Raw genomic sequence first — 24,240 nt, forward strand, 5'->3', positions numbered from 1 at the left:
CACAACAGAAATGTATGTTTTGCTGATCACAATGATCTTGCTTGCTTTATTCTGTTGACCTGTTTATCAGTGGAGACTTTTTTTTTTTTTTTGAATACCGTATCATTTAGAAATGTTAGTGTGACCCTCAAGAGAGTACAGATGGTGATGTGAATTATCCTCCAGTTCTGAAGTTTTGATTGGTACTATTAGCAATAATTTCATGCATATTCCTTTTATATTGTAAAATACAGTAGCGTGACTGTTGTATTCAAAGTTAAAAATGATTTCTACTCTTAGGGTACATTCGTATGAACTTGTAACACATCACATGTAACAGTTCCAATAAATAAGAATGGGAATGAAGGGCATAACTTCTGAGTTTAAAAAAATAAAATAATGGATTGTTCTTTTTTTGATAGAGGTGGGGACCACATGCAAATGAAAAATAAATAAAAGAATATAAAATGTTTACATGCCTGTAACCCAGAGGTGTCAATCTAATTTTCGCGAAGGGCCACATCAGCCTTATGGTTGCCTTCACAGGGCTATTAGTAATTCTGCAACTGTATAAATATAGCTGTTTCCGTTAGGCATAGTGGCATTTATAGCCTGTTGAAGGCAACCTCAATGGTGCCCCCCCACCACTATAAGTATTGCTATTACCTGCACGAGGCACTAGTACAGTAATAGTTCCCTTCCAGTTCTTCCCTACAGGTAATAGTGCCTCCCCCTCCCCATATAAGTTATGCCTGTGGGATGGCACTATTACTGTAATAGTGGCCCACTTGAGACCCCCAAGATCATACCGTAGTTATATTATGCTTACAGTACAGTGTTGCAGTGGGCAGGACCTCCTTTGGCACACAGATATGCACACAGGCTGTGTGTAAAAGAAGGTTTTACCCACCTTATCACTGCACTGTAAGTACAATAATTGTACAGTTTAGAGCACATCGGGGAAGGGGGGTGCCATGGGAGAGATTTACAGGCCACGGCTCGGGGTTAGACAGTAGTGCCGATTAACAATGCCTCCCCCTCAAGGACTAACCTCATCAGAAACGCAGCCCTGCGGGTAGGCCACAATGCTCAAGGCATGTGCTGGATTTGGCCTGCAGGCCTTGTTTGACACCTGTTCCATAGCCTTTAAAAACTGAAGGATAGTACTTCAAAGTTGATCTTTTTACTGGCTATATAGTAAAAATACAGTAAAATATTTTAAAACAGTGTCCATTACCTAAAAAATATTTCTTGTTATCTTTTTGCTTAATATACTGTAGATCACATAAGGGTAAGACCATATGGTCCAGTGGCACTCACTGCTGAAAACATGTTCACCTGTAGTAGCCATTTTGCAAAGTTTACTAGCAGCTTCAAGTGGCATTTAACCACTATGGGAGGGCATGGTATCAGCCATGTTACGCCAAACCATGTGATCTTGTCATAATGCTTCTTACTAGAGATGAGCGAATATTCTCAATAGAATACCTTTGTCGCATAGCTCCCGATGCAAAAACACTTCCGGGGCATCAAATTTTTATTGGCCCTCCCACCTTCCCTGGCGCCGGGAGCTATGCGGCGGAGGTATTCAATCAAGTATATTCGCTCATCTCTACTTCTTACCTGTCAGTGATCGCTCATTTATTTGAATAGCATGAAATATTGAATACATTTTTTACTGCACGATCAACATTCTTTATTACTTATCATATCATAATATTGCACGTGGTTGCACATTATATTGCATAATATTGCACATAATATTGCGGTTGTAGCTCTGCCCATATAAGCTTGCAGTCCGATGAATTGAGGAGACGCTTCAAATAGAGAGAATTTCCAAGAGAACTTTTTGTATCTGGGAGTGGGGGTTGTGTGTGGGATGGTTTCTATGGAAGAGGGTCTCTGGGACTACTGAATCTCAGTTCAATTAACCAGCTTGAACTTGCTGTAATGGATTATTTTGGTTTGGTTATTTTGTGTCCATGCCGTCCTGATTTACACTATGGAATATGTCACTAACTGTACCCTATCCCAGAATCAGGATCATTGATATGCTCTTATAGTATATACTGTGTACATTGCTGCCGTTACAGTATGGGCCGCACGGTGGCTCAGTGATTCGCGCTATTACCTTGCAGCATAGGTTTCCTTCCACACTCCAAAGACATACTGATAGGGAATTAGATGGGACAGTGACCAATAATGTCTATAAAGTGCTGCAAAATATGTACAAGTAAGAGAAAGAAATAAAAGAAGAATAAGTTATGGGCAGACTATTACATGTGACATGCACAGAGTCTACATACTATTACATGGGACATCTACTTAGAGCATGTGTAGAATGTTACATTGGATAGTACCGAGCAATTAGGAAATAACCAAAACCAAAATTCAGTGGTGTATAAAAGATGTGTGTCCTTTTAAGAAATGCTCATTAATCATAATCATGATAAAATGTTTAATTAATTGTGATTTTGATTTAGGTTCTAATCTGTTAGCCCTATTGACTTATTCTTACTATGGGTCATCAATATGTGGTTGGTGGCGGTCCAAAATGGTCATCTGTTTGAAGAGGCCCCAGAGATCACGGCCTCTTCTATGTGCCGATGATGTTACATTTGTACAGCAGCAGCTCAGCTCCATTCAAGTGAATACTTAGCTGAAATATCAAGCACAGCCCCTGTAGCACACTGCCCTTGGTATTCATTGAAGAGATTGCAGCACTCCCAATGTTGTGGCCTCTACAGCTGATGTGTAGGGGTTCCAGATATATAACCCCCTCCAATAACCCACTCATCTGTCCAAAGCATAGGTCTGCAATATAAAAGTCTAGGAAGACCCTTTTAATAAAGATTTGTAGACATGGTAGATTAAACTGTAGGGTTGTCAAAATTTGGAATTGGATTCCTTATGAGATAGGCAGCTATTGGGGTGCCGGACAGATACAATGTTAGGCACTTGATATTAGGGTAGGTAGCATTGTCTGGGCATATTGAAATGGGATTAATCATTATAAAGAACTTGTATCATGTGCCCCAGAGTCTCCACGTGACATGTTGTTTTCTTTTTTGTTTTTGTTTTTTTTTTGTTTGTTTTTTACACCACTTCAGCTAATACTTGGAATTGTGCTTAATGAACATAGGTTTTTAGCTTCTGAACCATGGACACCTAATTTGTGAAGCCCATTTAGCCATATAATGTGGATACTTATGTAATACTACAAATTTCCTGTATGTTCTCCAGAGTTTATGAAGCTGACCTGTGTTTTTTTTTTTTTTTCTTTTCCCGTTTACAAGGGTTGCCTTTGTCTTAAGCAATAGTTAGTAGCCGCTATTGGTAAGAAGCTGAGCGTGCCTGCTTATGAGATCTCACATGGTAGCAGGTTACACATTATAGATTTGTAATACAACTGTTTTAATTTCAGTTTTGCTACTTTACTCAGTATGAGTCACACCCCAATCGAACTGAAAAGGACAAGTGATAAAGCAGTTGTTGTAACTGGCTATCCCTCCTTTCTGCTGTTACAGTAAAATGCCTCTATGCAGAGCCAGTGTTAGGAGGGGGCAAACTGGGCAATTGCCCAGGACCCAATCCCCAAATGGGTCCTTGAGATCCAGACCATCAGGCTTTTAGCCTGATGACTTGAATCCCGGGAGTTCATCAGGTGTATTGGCGTTCTGTGCACACCAATACTGTTTAATCTTATGACCGAGCAGGGAGCTGAAAAGTCGCTAATCTGCCTTAGAAAACTGATGGCAATGCATGGTACGTTGCGGTGCAGGTGGCGTGAGGACGTCACTGCATGGCACCACCTGTGCCACTACTACAGGGAGAATCTTTGGCTGCTCTTTTCAACCTGGGAGTGTAGTAAGTGAGTAAAAGATTTATTGTTTTCTGATAAAGGGGGCAAACTACTATTTATAAGGGGGGGCTAATAATTATAGTAGGGGAACTACTAAATGTAAGGGGGCTATTGTAAGGGTGACGTATTATCTATAAAAACTGTTATATATATATATATATATATATATATATATATATATATATAGGAACTTATATATAAGGGGGCTACTATATATAAGGAAAAACATATTTAAGGAAGCTACTATTTATAAGGAGACACTTGTAAGGGAAAACTTTTATATAAGCAGCCTACTATATATGTCATCTCTTATAATAACCCCCATACATAACTTATAAATGAGGGGGCATTTGGATATAATTGTTCCCCCTTATATTACTCCCCTATAATATATATGTCTCTGGTGCAATGATGTATTTCTAGGGAGAGGCATAATGCATTCCCATGGAGAAGCAGGAGTAGACTGAGAAAGGCAGACAAGATACTGCACTTTGTACTACCTTATACTTTGATACCTTTCATTCTTTTTCAGTGCTTTGTGCCAAGTTACTTGACTGGCTTTGCCTAATAATTCAAGCCAATGGCTGAGAATCGCCATCATTCTTCAAGCCTGCTCTGCTTGAACTGCAGGGGAGTAAAATACTTCATTCCTTTCTCCAGCAATTTGGGATTTTTGTTTGGTCCTCTATCTATTTTGTCTTTTACTTGAGAAATCTGTATTCTCATGCCAGGAATCCAAAAAGTCAGCCTGTAAAGACAAATGGGACAGGTGTTCGAAGTTCTTTCAAGCTATGCTGTCCTTGCTCGTAATAGTATTGTACATTCCAGTGCTCAAGTACAATGCAACCAAGCCAACAATCCACAGCTTCATTATAAATCTGAAGATTTGTGGTGAGAGCAGGTATAATATATTCTGCCATTCTGCTCGATTATCTGACTTATCGAAAATTATAAGGCTCTCAATCTCCTACACTTGGGCTACAGTTCCGTGAAATTTATAGTGAAAAATTCTTGTGGTACGTTCACAGTTGTTCCGCTGGATGATTTTACAATATGGAAGCTGAATATGTTTGTTGTAAACGGGCATTATTACAGTCAATTACTTGGACTTGGTTTTTACTAGATTTTTCATTTCAGTTTTAAGTACCGTATATACTCGAGTATAAGCCAAATTTTTCAGCACAGTTTTTTTTTTTTATTATTATTATTATTATTATTATTATTATTATTATTATTATTATTTTTTTATTTTTTTTTTTTGGGGGGGGGGTCTATGACCAGCCGCAATAGTAATGTATAGAAGCTCCCATAAAATAGTGGGAAAAAAAGAGGCTTTAAAAAATTATAATAATAAAATAAGTAAAAGTTCTTAATCCCTCCTTTCCCTAGAATACATATAAAAGTAGGAAATGACTGTGAAATACATACACATCAGGTATCTCTGTGTCTGAAAGTGCCCTGTCTACTGAATATAGGGGATCTGCAGTGCTCCTGTTCCGTCGGGAAGGGGTTAATAGGAGCACTGCAAATACCCTATATTCAGCCAGGCTGAATTCCAAGTGGGGGGAAAAAAAACAGTTCTCAAGCTCAGGGAAGGGGCAGACAGACAACCAAAACACCCCCTCCCCTTCCCCAGCACCCAGCAACCACTGCACCCAAAAACTCCGACCATTTTAATTTTTGAAATTTTCCAGTAGCTGCTGCAATTCTTCTCCCCCCCCCCCCCCCCCCCCGGCTTATACTCGAGTCAATAAGTTTTCCCAGTTTTTTGTGGTAATATTAGCGGCCTCGGCTTATATTCGGGTCGGCTTATACTCGAGTATATACGGTACCATTTTTCTTATGAAGGAGTTTTTTGACAAATATCTGAATACCTACAATTATTTCTAATACAAACTTTAGATGTCTGGGTGCGGGTCTGGAGACATGTTAGTGCATGTTCTTGTGCAACACATGCAATGTGTTACAAAGACGTATGTGGAAAAACTAATGGTGGATTGGCAGGCATCCTTTACCATCTTGACTTTAAAGTTTAAAGTAAGTGGATGAATGATTTAAAAACTGAACAAAGTAATATTTGCTTCTCCAATCCCACCACCACCGCCTCTCACCTTTTGAGGGTACCTAGGTCTCACACTGGACTCTGCTTCTTTGTCCCTCATGAAACAGGAAATTACCACTTTGTCAGTGGCTCCATTGGTAACTCCTTTGATTGGCTAAGTGAAATATCCTGTGTATTTGGGGGGCAGGAAGTTGTGACTAATGGGGTAGGGCTGAGAGTCCAAAACTCTAGTAATCTGTTTTAATGACATCAATTTTTTTTTTTTTTTTTCAGAAGTTAGCCCCAGAAATTATCCATGTAATTTCCTTACCTCTGTGCATATTTTCAATAATAGTGCTGCATCTATTTTCTAGGCATCTCCTAAATTCTGCTTTAATGGTTTGATCTGAATTCTCACCTACTTTATAGAAATATAAGTATAGCAACTGCATATATTACATTTTTCAAGAAAATTATATACCGTATTTTTCGGACTATAAGACGCACTTTTTTTCCTCCCAATATGGGAGGAAAATGTGTGTGCGTCTTATAGTCCGAATGCAGCGTGTGCAGCGTCTGTGTCCTGTCTATGAGAATCAAAAGGAGAGCAGCACGGTGCCTGCCTGCTCTGCCCCTCCTTCCCTGTCTGTGTCGCGTCATTGCAGGAGCGAGATATGAGAGGCAGGGAAGTAGGGGCGGGCCAGACAGGTGAAGGAAGTGTGGTTTCAAGCTTGCCGAGAAAACCACGCCTCCTTCTCCCGTCTGGCCCGCCCCTCCTTCACTGCCTCTCAGATCTGGCTCCTGCAATGAAGCCACACAGACAGGGAAGTAGGGGCGGGCCAGACGGGAGGAGGAGGCGTGGTTTTCTTGGCAAGCTTGAAACCATGCCTCCTTCACCCGTCTGGCCCGCCCCTACTTCCCTGCCTGTGTGGCTTCATTGCAGGAGCAAGATCTGAGAGGCAGTGAAGGAGGGGCGGGCCAGACGGGAGAAGGAGGCGTGTTTTCAAGTTTGCTTAGAAAACCACACCTCCTTCACCCGTCTGGCCCGCCCCTTTTTCTCTTCTTGCATAGCTTCACTGCAGGGTGTCTCTTTCCATCCATGGATGATATATATATATATATATATATATATATATATATATATATATATATATATATATATATATATATATATATATATATATGTGTTCAAATCACCCCCATATCCCTAGAATACATATAAAACAAAAACATTACTGTTGAAACACATACACATTTGGTATCCCTGTGTCCGAAAGCCCCCGGTTCTATTTACATTGGTGAAATATTATTAGGTTATTAAATATTTCACCAATTTTTTTTGCTTAAATTTTTTTTTCCCCTATTTTCCTCCTCTAAAACGTGCGTCTTATGGTCCGGTGCGTCTTATAGTCCGAAAAATACGGTACTTTATGTTGGCTACATAAATGATAGTATTGATTTATTGGATATTCTTGAAGATTTACTTGGTTTAGTATCAGTTAAGATTATTCCATCTACAGTATAACAGATGAATATTAGTTCATGTTAGAAGTAATATGTTGTGAGAATTGTAGACATTGGATTACAGTAATGTATCCAAAATGCATAATTATCTGTATGTTAATGGAGAAGTTTGCTATACCAATGTAAAACAAGTAAATAAATGTGTGTGTATACTGTATATAGTATACAATAGTAAAGGTTTAGTAGCACTAGCTATAAGGAATACTTATTCCATTCAAAGTGCCCAGCCGTGTCTCCAGTAAATAGCAGCAAAATAAAGAAAATCCAGTTCCACGAAAGGATGGCAACTTTTTTATTGGAAGTAGCAAACACCATGTATCGACCGTCACAATGGTCATTCTCAAGTGTAAATGACCACATTCACCATACAGCTATTTAATGACATAGAGTCCAATCACAATGTTTCATATAAAAAGGCAGTACAAGTTCATAGTACAGAGAATAAATAATTTCATAAATTATTGGCCGTTGAGTTAATTATACATACATGTGAACATAAACGCACAATTATGTTTCTATATACATACCACACGATTTACTCAGTGTTTCGATCCCCAATGTGTTTGAGGCACCAGTGTGCACGTGCACATGCATCTGGTACTGTTACTAAACAGCCAGGTACAACAAGTTATAATATCGGCCAAATCACTTTCTGTGTTCTCAGTATGTCTGAGGGTTCACAAAGTGACGATATATGGGTAATTCCATTTATTTTTTTATTTTTTTTGCGAATTGTACTCTTATGCAAATTCATAAGAGTTCTAACCACCAACATAGATTAAGTTACATGTGACTTTGCAACTTGTAGACCACATAACTTGATGAACATGTCACTCTTTCCCTAATCTTCTATTCTTGGTCGATTTGTGGATGTTCAGAACATATCTCTTCTCTCATCATGTTTGAACGGTTAGAACAATTAAATCATGAAAACTTACCTCGGGTTAAAGGTCCCAATAACATTTGTTTAAATATTCTACATATCTGCTTTGACTGACACATCTTTTAGGCTACAATCCTTCCTAAAAAGACAACAAGGGGCCTTACAAATTCAGAAAAACTTGAGCAAAGGCTATTTCTGTCCACTTCCTATATTCATCAGTAACCCCGATTGTGGAGTTTGACACACATTTCACCATCCTTGAATTAATCTTGATCTCATCACTTACTATACGTCTCATATGTAACAGTTGACTCTATGGCAATGATTAAACCATTTTTCTTGGGTAGTTACTATGACATAGTAATAGGTTATTACAGTCTGTTGGTTTTACATAAATACCAGATCTTAAACATCCCCTTCCTCATAAATTAAAATATCTTATCCAATATTGGGGGCAAAAGTTGAATGTTTAACATCTGAGGCTTGATACTTCTAATAAATAAGTTACCATCCTTTTGCACAGTGTCGGCTGAATTGGATTTTGTTTTATATACTGTATACAGTTACATACTTATATATAGAGAGATCTTGATAGTGTCAGTAAATGAGGGCAGAGAATTGGGGTCTATTTGTATGTATATATATATATATATATATATATATATATTATTCTGTATGTGTATTATATAAATTGTGGTGCTTTGTTATAAAGTTGTAGATAAAGTGAGAGTTTGCAAGCTATGAATCTGGTCTTATAGCAAAATCTTACAAAGGAAAGCTTTTGACACTACTTGGGTTTTACGCTCCAGATATAACGTATTGATCTACATGTCATTCTCATGACAACTGGCTCCAATCCGTGTGTTTAAGTATAGTGCAGTTGAAATGATGGATTAATAATGAATAATATCTTGCTGCAATCTATGTGTATTTCAGTGACACATATGAATACTAATTCCAATTGATCTTGAACACAAAGCAATTTGATTATGATTGCATTCTGCTTTTCTTTTTCTTTATTGTATTTTTCATTTTTTTTATTTTTTGTTTGCTTTTTACTACAGCGTCCACCTGTACTTTCTTTTTCCCAATCTTGAAGAAGGAGGTTTGGCTACTTATCGGACAGCTATTGTTCAAAATCAACATCTTGCAATGTTGGCTAAGGTAAGAAAGGCTTAAATTGATGTTATCTCTTTAAAGAAATATCCTTTTAAATGTTTGGCTTTCACTGCCAGTGTTTCCTATTGCTTTTATTGTTCTCCATATTCCATTATGTAGTCTGCATAACAGCTGCTACCTCATTGTAACATTCAACACTATTTACCTCTGGAAATGCAACATTCACCATCCCCGATATTTAATATCCCCAGTTTCTATTTCAAAATAGATTAGTCTACATTGCAGTATTGCGATGCTGTCTGCTAAGGCAATGCAGCAAAGGAATTATAAAGCTAAGGACCACAGATGCTAAAGTGAGAGAATATTGCCTATTCACTTATGCATACAAAACCATGGCTTTTATAATATACATTAGCGAAAAGTTGCATTTTATTTCTATGTTATCAGGCTTTTGGTGCTTGTTGACTGGCTGATGGCAGCCACTTGTAAACCTGAATACCAGCAGCAGTTATTGGGTTCCCGCAGGGCTGGCAAGATGATGAAAGATGTTATTGGATAATCTCTTCTCTCTGCATGGCCTATATGTGCTGAGAGTGCATATAATACACATTGGGGTACATATACTGTCTAAAAGGAAGATACAGTATATAAGCAAGACAGTCTTATATTGAAATCAGATTTGTCAAAGCGTCTACTGCTGGAAAGAAAGTTAAAAAAGCCAATATTATGGCATGTTTTTGGTGCAAAATGTTGCATCTTAAATCACACCTCTTGCCTGGCAACACCTAACATTGTGTAAAACAGAACCCTCACTCCCTGATGTCATGAGGGCGATGACGATCATGACCAGGACTCGTGGTTAGTAAGCAGACAGTGTGACTAGGCTGAAGCTCCTTCATGTAACTACTTTGGTTATGCTTTCAAACATTTTATACAATCACTGTGATGCAACATAAAGATTACAGACGGTGCAGCAATGGAAGGGAGTTACCTTCCTCAGTTATATAAGATCCAAACAAGCCCCGATGACGAGCATATTTTTGATAAACCCTTAGTTATTACATAAAAGACTGACTCTTTGACCTGATTGACCCATTAGAGAAGTGGATCATGTAAGAAAGCTAATGAACCATTAAATTTACTGGATGTTTACTGAATACTAGAGACAGGACGTTATAATCACATGACTAAATTGCCGTAACACACTTCATTATTAGAACATGTTCCACTAATCTGCCGTAACACTTGTGCCATTATTCAGTATTTCAGCAATCCTACTGCCCAGCATATTGGAATATTCTACTCTATGTAAAATATCAGGACAATCCCTGCAATCATTTAAAGCACTTCTCCATCACTATTGCTCCACTAACTAACTGAAAGTCAGGGCTAACTATAGGCTCACAAACCCAATCCGCTTACAAAGTGGTGACCCACAGACCCCATAGATTATAATGTGGTTCGCCCGGTCTCCCGCTGAGAGCAAAGTGCTGCTTGCAGGACTTTTCTCTCCACATTTTTCAAGTGGATTCGGGGAAGGAATTCCCGAATGGAATCCAAGTGCTGGTGTGAGCCCAACTCTATTCAGATGGCTATAATTTGTTTTGTGGCTAATTTAGTCTAATATATTCAACAGCAACATATTAATTCAATCTCCAGAGTAGAATTAATTATGTTAATGAAAAACTCTGTTTACCTTTGTGTTATTATGGCTTCCATTATTACCAAAACCATTACAACAGATTCATTATGTAATAGGCTTCTAATAATTTTGCCAGGTTTTCATACTACAGAAAAAGGAATGTGCAGAAGATGCCTACTCTGGTCATCATAATCCTTAACCAGAAACTTGCAGGGATTGACTTATTTATACATATGCCCATTAAAATCAATGGGTGTATAGGTAGTCTGATATAAAAATGGATATTATACCTATTCTAAAAGCGGATAAGTGAATAAAGCCTCATGATGGTATGATCACTGTCTGCTCCTCTTATGAATATTTTCCTAAATTAATGTTAACTTGGGAAGCTTTCATCAATGACTACCATATTACTATTCTAATAACACATTGTTGCTGAGCTTATATACAACAATAGCACCATTTACAGGTAGAATATTTCTCAGGGACTAATGGATTTATGGTATATTTTTGCATATTTATGATTCTGAAAAGTAATGAATCGTGTGTCATTCAACTATTGCTATGGGTTTATACAAATTTGAAAAGCTCTTCGGTGACATAAAATGTAATAAAAGAAACAGGTGTATGCCACTAAACTTTCTGATAGGAGAACACTCTGATTAAAATTCCGATTGATGGCTCACACCCCTAATCTTTCAGCAGAGTAATAATATAGAATTTGGTAGTGTGAACTCTACATAAAAAACAAAAAGCATCTGCACTCATGCATTAGACAGCATTCAATTACAGCGCTCCACTTCCCATCTATATACCTTCCCAATGCTGCACAAGTCTTTAGCTCACAAATAACAGCTGCTCATTATGGGTTACAGTATTGACAAGTGTTTTTACCTTTTCCTTCAAAAGGTCAAACTGTAACTTAACAAAAAAGCAAAAATAAGCAAATGCACATCATTTTCTAAAGTACTTTAATGTGACAGAAGCGTGCATGCACCTTAGTGAAGTAGTCAAACACCTACACATTTTTTAAGCTTTTATGACCTGCTCTCAAACCTAAAGCAAATAAACATGAAAAAAAAATAAGTTTACAGGAGTTTGGCATCAGGCAAGGTAGTGTCTAATCCAGAGGTCCCCAACCGTCACGGCCTGGATCCTGAGAATATCATTTTGCAGACTTTAATTCTCAATTCCCTAACCCTTCTGAAGACATAGACCTGCTGGCCGCCATATGGGCCATACTACCTTGGCTGATGAAGTTGAAAGAATTAGTCTGGGGTTTGGGCAAAGATGGTGCCTTCACTGAAGATGCAGCTCATCCCACTGCCTTAGGGCAACCAGAGCCCACACTAAGGCCTGGTTCACATCTGCGTTCGGTGTCTGCACAAATCATGTGGAGAGAAAAGTGCTGCTTGTAAAACTTACGAACCCCTTTATAGTCTATGGGGTTCTTGTGGTTTCTCCTGCGGACTCCCCGAACGGAATACCAAACGCAGATGTGAACCATGCCTAAGATAGGTGTTCCAACAACAATTGATGAGATGAAGGTAGATATTTAGAAACCGGGTCTTTTATGCAAAGGAACGTGTCTCTGCCTTAGGTGACTTATACCATTCTACTACCTAATACCCTGAGAGCTCAAGTAGAAGATGGCCTCCTAGTACTAAAAGGCAGACGATTAGAAGAATCACCTGAGGTGGAATAACCTCAATATAATGGGTGTTTTGGATATTGGGACAACTCCTCGATGTATTCTAGGAAAGATGGTTAAAAATGCTCTTCCCTAAGGCACCCTTGTCCACAGTATTTGTGGTTGTACAAGAACACTGGGTACTGGCTAAGCCGGAACAAAGCTAGTATTCACTCACGTCCTTAACTGCAAAGACAAGGATACTGCCATACATTTGGTTATATGACTGAAGCACTGTAAGAAAGCACCACAGTGTTCATCCTCCCATATTTCTCCAACATCGAGCTTTCTACACACTCTAGTGAAGTATTTACCAGATTTCCCAATTCCTTATCTTCCATACAATGCTTGTCTCGTTAAGCAACTTGTTAACAATGTTTATGTTTTGTTGTAACGTGTTGTTATATGTGTCTGATTCTTCTTTACAATGGGTTTTAATTCAGCAGGACTTACTGGCTACTACTTCTACACTGAAGGGAGAAGGCTTAGGCTCAGCCTTACCTAGTTACTAATGGGTGTCTCTTGCCATTCTTTCTATGTTGATGACTTCTATAGCATATTCACAGCTCACAGTGTGAGAGCCCTAGCTACCCCCAATAAAAAGAAATATGGTTGTATTGGTTTTGAGCTGAAAGAGCAAGATAAATGAATCAAATAAATAAAACTTAGCTCTTAATAAATAGTTTTTCATAAACTGGCCCATCAACAATTAGTGATATCATATAACATAAAACACCCCGAGGTGAACATCATCAAAACTATGTCTATTAAGGCCTAATCTGTATCCTAGTTGCCATAGAAAAATAAATTCCAGAAAGGTGGGTCTTAAAGCCTGTGAGAAACTCCAACATCTGCCTCTCTGACAGTGGAAAGATATCGGTTCTGAAACAGCACTGATATTTCCAAAGTATGCATAACCGAAAGCTCTCTGTGCAGGCAGTTCAGCCCTGTTGTCTTTTTCTTTTCTTTTCTTTCTTTCTTTCTTTCTTTCTTTCTTTCTTTCTTTCTTTCTTTCTTTCTTTCTTTCTTTCTTTCTTTCTTTCTTTCATTCTTTCTTTTTTTTTTTTTTTTTTTGGGGGGGGGGGTGTGTGTGTGTGACCATTTTTATAGTATATATAGTTTTGTTATATAACAGGCTGTAGTATTATCCTTAGCAACCCTCTTATTGAGCTGTTGCTAGAGATAGTCAGTACACATTTGTATAGGCAGAGCTGAGCATTTACCAAAAGGGGGATAGTCCCTTCAAATGGCTGTATCTCCAGTTTTATACCACCTAGAAAAATGGTTTACGAAGTGTTGCACATTAAATTTAAATTCCCGACCCTCACTAATCCCCACACTACCCTCCTCTGTCTCTTTTCGGCTCTGGGGGAGTACGACTCCCTCTCAGGTTATAAAATTAATTCCTCAAAGACTGAGGCCCTCCCCTTGAGTATTCCATCCCCGGTCCTTCATATCCTCCGCCAAAATTATACCTTCCATTGGCGCGAGCACTCACTTAAATATTTAGGTATTCAACTTTCCTCTTCCTACTCTACCCTGTATTCTGCCAATTTCCCGCACGATTTCAGTGAACTTCGTTCGCTCATGGATAAATGGCGCCCTCTCTACATTTCCCTCCTTGGCTGTATAACGGCGGTTAAGATGACCTTCCTCCCAAAACTCCACACCCATATCCCAATGTTCCTTCGGTCTGTTGGAGATGCCTCTCTGACCTGGGGACTCTCTGTCACATTTTCTGGGACTGTTGCTTGATTCGTCCTTTCTGGCTTGAGGTTAAGTCCCTGCTGGAGGATGTACTCCTTCATGCTCTTCCACTGGATCCGTTGGTCTACCTCCTTAACCCCCCCTTCCCCGCTCTCTGAGCAAAACTTTGTCCTTGTTATTTCTGTATGTTTGCACTGCGGCTAAATCCCTCATAGCCCGTCAGTGGAAGTCTACCCAGCCGCCCTCACTCCCCTTTCTCCTGGCCCGTATTAAGGACGTTAAATGCTTGAAGTCACTTACGGCTTCTCTGAACAATACTGTGGAGAAGTTCCGAGCTGTATGGGCGCCTTGGGATTCCTATTCTACTAATGGTCTCTGATCTCTCATCTACCCCCCCTTTCCCCACTACCCATCTTTTTCCCCAGTGTTTTCAGTCTGTTCCTTAGTCTACTTTCTCCCCCTCCCCTCCTCTGTTTTTGTTACTGATTTGCTGTTATTCCGCCTTTGCGGCTTTATTGCCTGGTTTTTGCACTGACTGTTGTCTAATGTTATGACAGCTGCCTTTGTTCTTATTTCTTTGTTATTTTGTTAAAAATTTCAATAAAGATCACGGTTTAAAAAAAAATTTGAAATTCCCGACCGTGTTTTTAACTGGTGTTATTTCAGATTCTCTTACAGCTAGTTATAACTAGCTGAGAATCTCATCTTATAATACCAGAACCATTTTTCTGGGTGGTATAAAACCAAAGAGACAGCCATTTGAAGGGATTATCCTTCTTTCGTAAATGCTTCATCTCTGTGAACTACATTGAGTACATGTGTACGGACAGTCTCCTGCCATTGCTTAGTTCAATTGGTAATCTGAACTTTACAGCTTGTTTTCTATTAAAAGGAAGTTAGATAGATTAATAAAGTATATTACAAAAATGTTCACACCAAACCCCTGCAGTCTGACGCAGTCTGTAAAGATACATACCGGACACCCGCAGATCTAATATTGACTGCCTAAGGATCGATTCTATAAACCGGATAACCCATTTAAATTGCATGTTTTTTTTAATCTCTCTTATTATTTTAATCCCTTTTATTCTGCTTCATAATTCTCTTGTGGTGGTTATGCTTTTGATAAGTAAATTGGGTTGTTTAAGTCAGTGCTGAGGAGTTGGTATGCCACTGACTCCACTGTTTTTTTTTTTTCTGGCTCCATAAATGCCAGACAGTCATGATCAGTCAGACTGGGTTCATATCTGCTTCAGTGTCTGTTGGAGACTCTGTGGCAGAGACTGCTGAAAATTGGCACGGAGGACTTTTTCTTTGCTGCTTTCAGTTTCAAAATGGCAGACCCCATTATAGTTAGTGGAGTCCGGCTCCCTTTGTAACCGCTATTTTAGGGGTCTGACTAGCCTGGTGCTATTATGAACTTAGTGTTAAATAATAATTTTTATTATTTAAATCTAGGAGGCCACATCAGAACTGCATGCATTTTTTTTTCAATGCAACTTTGATGCAGTTGTAACTTTATCCCAACTTCACTATGTTAATGCATCCTCAAAGCTACTCCATCCTATATTTTCTACCCAGCACAAAAATTCATCTTTTACCATTACCATGCTCCCTAGTGACCCAGCACAGTATATGATTCTCCAGTTGCCCAACACTTTAAAATGCTTCCCAATGGACACCCCTTTATAATACTCTCCATACACTTAATAATACTTCTCAGTGTCCCCCACAGTAATTGGGCCGTATAAATTAAAAACAAGTAACACTTACCCATCCTCGTTCTCCTGAACTCTTACTTGCTATTGTCTGTGGCTTGATGCAGCAGGTCTGAGCCAAAGAACTCATTAGCAGATGCATGGATGGTGAAGCAGGGAGCTTAAAGGCTTCCTGCTTCACCATTCTGTTTATATCTGTTTCCTAAGGATGCTGATGTAGTTGAAAGAGGACGTGTCCTTTTTCCCCCTGGATTGGTGTGGTGCTCCGGTTGGGAATCACTAAATTATACAATAATGTGTAATACATTTTAAAATAATTAATTTTATTTTAAAGATGGAGTAACTTTTTCTGACTCTACACAATACTGGCCCCAACTCCACGACTCTGACTTCACAGTCCTGATTTAAGCAAAAATGTTTAATGTAAAAACTAGTATTGGGTGCCAAATAAAGCTCACTTTTCACTTGTTAACCCCTTAGCGACCCTTGACGTAACTGTACGTCATGGGTCGCATGGGGATGTATAGAGCGAGCTCACACGCTGAGCTCGCTCCATACACGGCAGATGCCGGCTGTATAATACAGCCAGGACCTGCCAATAACAGCAGCGGTCGGTGCCCGAGCCGATCGCTGCTGTTAACCCTTTACACACTGCGGTCAAACGCGACCGCAGCGTGTAAACAGCGCAGGCGGCATGGGCGCCGCCATGTTTCCCCGATCGCCGCCCTCCTGAACGTCACATGAGGGCGGTGATCGGTTGCTATGACAGCCGGAAGCCTATTGAAGGCTTCCAGGCTTGTCTCTGCCCGAGATCTATTAGACGATGCCAGAGGCATCGTCTAATAGAAGTGCTGCGATTCTGCTATTCACTGCAGTACTGTAGTATTGCAGTGAATAGTATGAGCGATCAGACCCCCTAGGTTTCAAGGTACCTAAGGGGTCTGATCATAAATGTAACAGAAGAAAAAAAAAAGTTTTTAAAAGTATTAAAAAAATAAAAAAAAATATAAAAGTTCAAATCACCCCCCTTTCCCTAGATCAGCTATAAAAGTAATTAAAGAACATTAAACATAAACATATTAGGTATCCCTGCGCTCCAAAATGCCTGAACTATTAGAATATTAAAACATTTATCCCGTACTGCAAACGGCGTAGCGGCAAAAAAAATAAAAACCGCCAAAAAGCGTTTTTTTCAACACTTTGCCTCCTATAAAAAATTGAATAAAAAGTGATCAAACCATCAGATCTTTCCCCAAATGGTATCAATAGAAACGTCATCTTGTCCCGCATAAAAAGACACCACAACCAGCTCCATACATGGAAATATGAAAAAGTTACAGGTGTTAGAACATGATGACACAAAAATATTTTTCTATTTTGCAAAGTTTATCATTTTTTTAAAAGTATCAAAACATTTCAAATACTATATAAATTTGGTATCACCGCGTTCGTACTGACACGTAGAACACAGGTAACATGTCATTTGTACCAAACAGTGAACGCTGTAAAAATTAAACCCATAAGAAAATGGCGCAAATGCATTTTTTCTCCAATTGCACCTCATTCTGAATTTTTTTCCAGCTTCCCAGTACATTGCACAGCATATTGAATGATGCCATTACAAAGTACAATTTGTCCCGCAAACAATAAGCCATCATGTGACTCTGTGAACTGAAAAATGAAAAAGTTATGGCTCTTGAAATGTGAGGAGGGAAAAACGAAAATGTGAAACCAAAAAATGGCCTGGTCCTTAAGGGGTTAAAATGCTCTTTGGGCCCGTGCACACGATGTGTCAGAGTCAGCGCTTCAAAACAGAATCCCATTGACTTCAATGGGTTCCGTCTTGCGCGCGCTACTCATTGAAATCAATGGGAGGCTTTTTAACCCATTGATTTCAATGTGTTAAGCACGTTAAACGGAACCCATTGAAGTCAACAGGATTCTGTTTTGAAGCGTTGACTCTGACACGAATTTACTAGAGATGAGCGAACACTAAAATGTTCGAGGTTCGAAATTCGATTCGAACAGCCGCTCAATGTTCGTGTGTTCGAACGGGTTTCGAACCCCATTATAGTCTATGGGGAACAGATACTCGTTAAGGGGGAAACCCAAATCCGTGTCTGGAGGGTCACCAAGTCCACTATGACACCCCAGGAAATGATGCCAACACCTCTGGAATGACACTGGGACAGCAGGGGAAGCATGTCTGGGGGCATCTAACACACCAAAGACCCTCTATTACCCCAACATCACAGCCTAACAACTACACACTTTACACACTCAATACCACCTCTCTGACAGTAGGAAAACACCTTGAAACATGTGTATTTGGCACTTGCAGTGAGGAGAGCTTGTCACCAGCAGTGAATTTGGCCCTTGTAGTAAGTTGAGGTTGGCACCAACATTTGTTTTGAAAATCAGGGTGGATTGAGCCTCTAACCAGCAGAGTTTGGGCAAATTCATGGTGGAGGGAGCCTCTAAAAACCCCAGTTTGGACCAATTCATGGTGGAGGGAGCCTCTAAAAACCCCAGTTTGGACCAATTCATGATGGAGGGAGCCTCTAAACAGCCCAGTTTGGGCAAATTCATGGTGGAGGGAGCCTCTAAAAACCCCCAGTTTGGACCAATTCATGGTGGAGGGAGCCTCTAAACAGCCCAGTTTGGGCAAATTCATGGTGGAGGGAGCCTCTAAAAACCCCCAGTTTGGACCAATTCATGGTGGAGGGAGCCTCTGAAAACCCCAGTTTGGACCAATTCATGGTGGAGGGAGTCTCTAAACAGCCCAGTTTGGGCAAATTCATGGTGGAGGGAGCCTCTAAAAACCCCAGTTTGGACCAATTCATGGTGGAGGGAGCCTCTAAAAACCCCAGTTTGGACCAATTCATGGTGGAGGGAGCCTCTAAAAACCCCAGTTTGGACCAATTCATGGTGGAGGGAGCCTCTAAAAAACCCCAGTTTGGACCAATTCATGGTGGAGGGAGCCTCTAAAAACCCCAGTTTGGGCAAATTCATGGTGGAGGGAGCCTCTAAACAGCCCAGTTTGGGCAAATTCATGGTGGAGGGAGCCTCTAAAAACCCCAGTTTGGACCAATTCATGGTGGAGGGAGCCTCTAAAAACCCCAGTTTGGACCAATTCATGATGGAGGGAGCCTCTAAACAGCCCAGTTTGGGCAAATTCATGGTGGAGGGAGCCTCTAAAAACCCCCAGTTTGGACCAATTCATGGTGGAGGGAGCCTCTAAAAACCCCCAGTTTGGACCAATTCATGGTGGAGGGAGCCTCTAAACAGCCCAGTTTGGGCAAATTCATGGTGGAGGGAGCCTCTAAACAGCCCAGTTTGGGCAAATTCATGGTGGAGGGAGCCTCTAAAAACCCCAGTTTGGACCAATTCATGGTGGAGGGAGCCTCTAAACAGCCCAGTTTGGGCAAATTCATGGTGGAGGGAGCCTCTAGAAACCCCCAGTTTGGACCAATTCATGGTGGAGGGAGCCTCTAAAAACCCCAGTTTGGACCAATTCATGGTGGAAGGAGCCTCTAAACAGCCCAGTTTGGGCAAATTCATGGTGGAGGGAGCCTCTAAACAGCCCAGTTTGGGCAAATTCATGGTGGAGGGAGCCTCTAAAAACCCCAGTTTGGACCAATTCATGGTGGAGGGAGCCTCTAAAAACCCCAGTTTGGACCAATTCATGGTGGAGGGAGCCTCTAAAAACCCCAGTTTGGACCAATTCATGATGGAGGGAGCCTCTAAACAGCCCAGTTTGGGCAAATTCATGGTGGAGGGAGCCTCTAAAAACCCCCAGTTTGGACCAATTCATGGTGGAGGGAGCCTCTAAAAACCCCAGTTTGGACCAATTCATGGTGGAGGGAGCCTCTAAACAGCCCAGTTTGGGCAAATTCATGGTGGAGGGAGCCTCTAAACAGCCCAGTTTGGGCAAATTCATGGTGGAGGGAGCCTCTAAAAACCCCAGTTTGGACCAATTCATGGTGGAGGGAGCCTCTAAAAACCCCAGTTTGGACCAATTCATGGTGGAGGGAGCCTCTAAAAACCCCAGTTTGGACCAATTCATGATGTAGGGAGCCTCTAAACAGCCCAGTTTGGGCAAATTCATGGTGGAGGGAGCCTCTAAAAACCCCCAGTTTGGACCAATTCATGGTGGAGGGAGCCTCTAAAAACCCCAGTTTGGACCAATTCATGGTGGATGGAGCCTCTAAACAGCCCAGTTTGGGCAAATTCATGGTGGAGGGAGCCTCTAAAAACCCCAGTTTGAACCAATTCATGGTGGAGGGAGCCTCTAAAAACCCCAGTTTGGACCAATTCATGGTGGAGGTAGCCTCTAAAAACCCCAGTTTGGACCAATTCATGATGGAGGGAGCCTCTAAACAGCCCAGTTTGGGCAAATTCATGGTGGAGGGAGCCTCTAAAAACCCCCAGTTTGGACCAATTCATGGTGGAGGGAGCCTCTAAACAGCTCAGTTTGGGCAAATTCATGGTGGAGGGAGCCTCTAAACAGCCCAGTTTGGGCAAATTCATGGTGGAGGGAGCCTCTAAAAACCCCAGTTTGGACCAATTCATGGTGGAGGGAGCCTCTAAACAGCCCAGTTTGGGCAAATTCATGGTGGAGGGAGCCTCTAAAAACCCCCAGTTTGGACCAATTCATGGTGGAGGGAGCCTCTAAAAACCCCAGTTTGGACCAATTCATGGTGGAGGGAGCCTCTAAACAGCCCAGTTTGGGCAAATTCATGGTGGAGGGAGCCTCTAAACAGCCCAGTTTGGACCAATTCATGGTGGAGGGAGCTTCTAAAAACCCCAGTTTGGACCAATTCATGGTGGAGGGAGCCTCTAAAAACCCCAGTTTGGACCAATTCATGATGGAGGGAGCCTCTAAACAGCCCAGTTTGGGCAAATTCATGGTGGAGGGAGCCTCTAAAAACCCCCAGTTTGGACCAATTCATGGTGGAGGGAGCCTCTAAAAACCCCAGTTTGGACCAATTCATGGTGGAGGGAGCCTCTAAACAGCCCAGTTTGGGCAAATTCATGGTGGAGGGAGCCTCTAAAAACCCCCAGTTTGGACCAATTCATGGTGGAGGGAGCCTCTAAAAACCCCAGTTTGGACCAATTCATGGTGGAGGGAGCCTCTAAACAGCTCAGTTTGGGCAAATTCATGGTGGAGGGAGCCTCTAAACAGCCCAGTTTGGGCAAATTCATGGTGGAGGGAGCCTCTAAAAAACCCAGATTGGACCAATTCATGGTGGAGGGAGCCTCTAAAAACCCCAGTTTGGACCAATTCATGGTGGAGGGAGCCTCTAAACAGCCCAGTTTGGGCAAATTCATGGTGGAGGGAGCCTCTAAACAGCCCAGTTTGGGCAAATTCATGGTGGAGGGAGCCTCTAAAAACCCCAGTTTGGACCAATTCATGGTGGAGGGAGCCTCTAAAATCCCCAGTTTGGACCAATTCATGGTGGAGGGAGCCTCTAAAAACCCCAGTTTGGACCAATTCATGATGGAGGGAGCCTCTAAACAGCTCAGTTTGGGCAAATTCATGGTGGAGGGAGCCTCTAAACAGCCCAGTTTGGGCAAATTCATGGTGGAGGGAGCCTCTAAAAACCCCAGTTTGGACCAATTCATGGTGGAGGGAGCCTCTAAACAGCCCAGTTTGGGCAAATTCATGGTGGAGGGAGCCTCTAAAAACCCCCAGTTTGGACCAATTCATGGTGGAGGGAGCCTCTAAAAACCCCAGTTTGGACCAATTCATGGTGGAGGGAGCCTCTAAACAGCCCAGTTTGGACCAATTCATGGTGGAGGGAGCCTCTAAAAACCCCAGTTTGGACCAATTCATGGTGGAGGGAGCCTCTAAACAGCCCAGTTTGGGCAAATTCATGGTGGAGGGAGCCTCTAAACAGCCCAGTTTGGGCAAATTCATGGTGGAGGGAGCCTCTAAAAACCCCAGTTTGGACCAATTCATGGTGGAGGGAGCCTCTAAAAACCCCAGTTTGGACCAATTCATGGTGGAGGGAGCCTCTAAAAACCCCAGTTTGGACCAATTCATGGTGGAGGGAGCCTCTAAACAGCCCAGTTTGGACCAATTCATGGTGGAGGGAGCCTCTAAAAACCCCCAGTTTGGACCAATTCATGGTGGAGGGAGCCTCTAAAAACCCCCAGTTTGGACCAATTCATGGTGGAGGGAGCCTCTAAACAGCTCAGTTTGGGCAAATTCATGGTGGAGGGAGCCTCTAAACAGCCCAGTTTGGGCAAATTCATGGTGGAGGGAGCCTCTAAAAACCCCAGTTTGGACCAATTCATGGTGGAGGGAGCCTCTAAACAGCCCAGTTTGGGCAAATTCATGGTGGAGGGAGCCTCTAGAAACCCCCAGTTTGGACCAATTCATGGTGGAGGGAGCCTCTAAAAACCCCAGTTTGGACCAATTCATGGTGGAGGGAGCCTCTAAAAACCCCAGTTTGGACCAATTCATGGTGGAGGGAGCCTCTAAAAACCCCAGTTTTGACCAATTCATGATGGAGGGAGCCTCTAAACAGCCCAGTTTGGGCAAATTCATGGTGGAGGGAGCCTCTAAAAACCCCCAGTTTGGACCAATTCATGGTGGAGGGAGCCTCTAAAAACCCCAGTTTGGACCAATTCATGGTGGAGGGAGCCTCTAAACAGCCCAGTTTGGGCAAATTCATGGTGGAGGGAGCCTCTAAACAGCCCAGTTTGGGCAAATTCATGGTGGAGGGAGCCTCTAAAAACCCCAGTTTGGACCAATTCATGGTGGAGGGAGCCTCTAAAAACCCCAGTTTGGACCAATTCATGGTGGAGGGAGCCTCTAAAAACCCCAGTTTGGACCAATTCATGATGTAGGGAGCCTCTAAACAGCCCAGTTTGGGCAAATTCATGGTGGAGGGAGCCTCTAAAAACCCCAGTTTGAACCAATTCATGGTGGAGGGAGCCTCTAAAAACCCCAGTTTGGACCAATTCATGGTGGAGGTAGCCTCTAAAAACCCCAGTTTGGACCAATTCATGATGGAGGGAGCCTCTAAACAGCCCAGTTTGGGCAAATTCATGGTGGAGGGAGCCTCTAAAAACCCCCAGTTTGGACCAATTCATGGTGGAGGGAGCCTCTAAACAGCTCAGTTTGGGCAAATTCATGGTGGAGGGAGCCTCTAAACAGCCCAGTTTGGGCAAATTCATGGTGGAGGGAGCCTCTAAAAACCCCAGTTTGGACCAATTCATGGTGGAGGGAGCCTCTAAACAGCCCAGTTTGGGCAAATTCATGGTGGAGGGAGCCTCTAAAAACCCCCAGTTTGGACCAATTCATGGTGGAGGGAGCCTCTAAAAACCCCAGTTTGGACCAATTCATGGTGGAGGGAGCCTCTAAACAGCCCAGTTTGGGCAAATTCATGGTGGAGGGAGCCTCTAAACAGCCCAGTTTGGACCAATTCATGGTGGAGGGAGCCTCTAAAAACCCCAGTTTGGACCAATTCATGGTGGAGGGAGCCTCTAAAAACCCCAGTTTGGACCAATTCATGATGGAGGGAGCCTCTAAACAGCCCAGTTTGGGCAAATTCATGGTGGAGGGAGCCTCTAAAAACCCCCAGTTTGGACCAATTCATGGTGGAGGGAGCCTCTAAAAACCCCAGTTTGGACCAATTCATGGTGGAGGGAGCCTCTAAACAGCTCAGTTTGGGCAAATTCATGGTGGAGGGAGCCTCTAAAAACCCCAGTTTGGACCAAATCATGGTGGAGGGAGCCTCTAAACAGCCCAGTTTGGGCAAATTCATGGTGGAGGGAGCCTCTAAAAACCCCAGTTTGGACCAATTCATGGTGGAGGGAGCCTCTAAAAACCCCAGTTTGGACCAATTCATGGTGGAGGGAGCCTCTAAAACCCCAGTTTGGACCAATTCATGATGGAGGGAGCCTCTAAAAACCCCAGTTTGGACCAATTCTTGGTGGAGGGAGCCTCTAAACAGCCCAGTTTGGTCCAATTCATGGTGGAGGGAGCCTCTAAAAACCCCAGTTTGGACCAATTCATGGTGGAGGGAGCCTCTAAAAACCCCAGTTTGGACCAATTCATGGTGGAG

At 41.9% G+C, this 24,240-nt stretch overlaps 1 protein-coding gene across 1 annotated transcript in view; it reads left to right on the forward strand.

Annotated features, from left to right (window-relative positions):
* DROSHA (drosha ribonuclease III) overlaps positions 1-24,240 on the forward strand; it is a 206,783-nt gene that overhangs the window by 120,432 nt on the left and 62,111 nt on the right. The window contains exon 21 of the mRNA XM_075270897.1: positions 9,354-9,453. Coding sequence (XP_075126998.1) covers positions 9,354-9,453 — 100 coding nt within the window. The remainder of the gene's footprint in view (positions 1-9,353; positions 9,454-24,240) is intronic.

Source organism: Leptodactylus fuscus, chromosome 4 (assembly GCF_031893055.1).
Source record: "Leptodactylus fuscus isolate aLepFus1 chromosome 4, aLepFus1.hap2, whole genome shotgun sequence".
Classification (NCBI taxonomy): Eukaryota; Metazoa; Chordata; class Amphibia; order Anura; family Leptodactylidae; genus Leptodactylus; species Leptodactylus fuscus.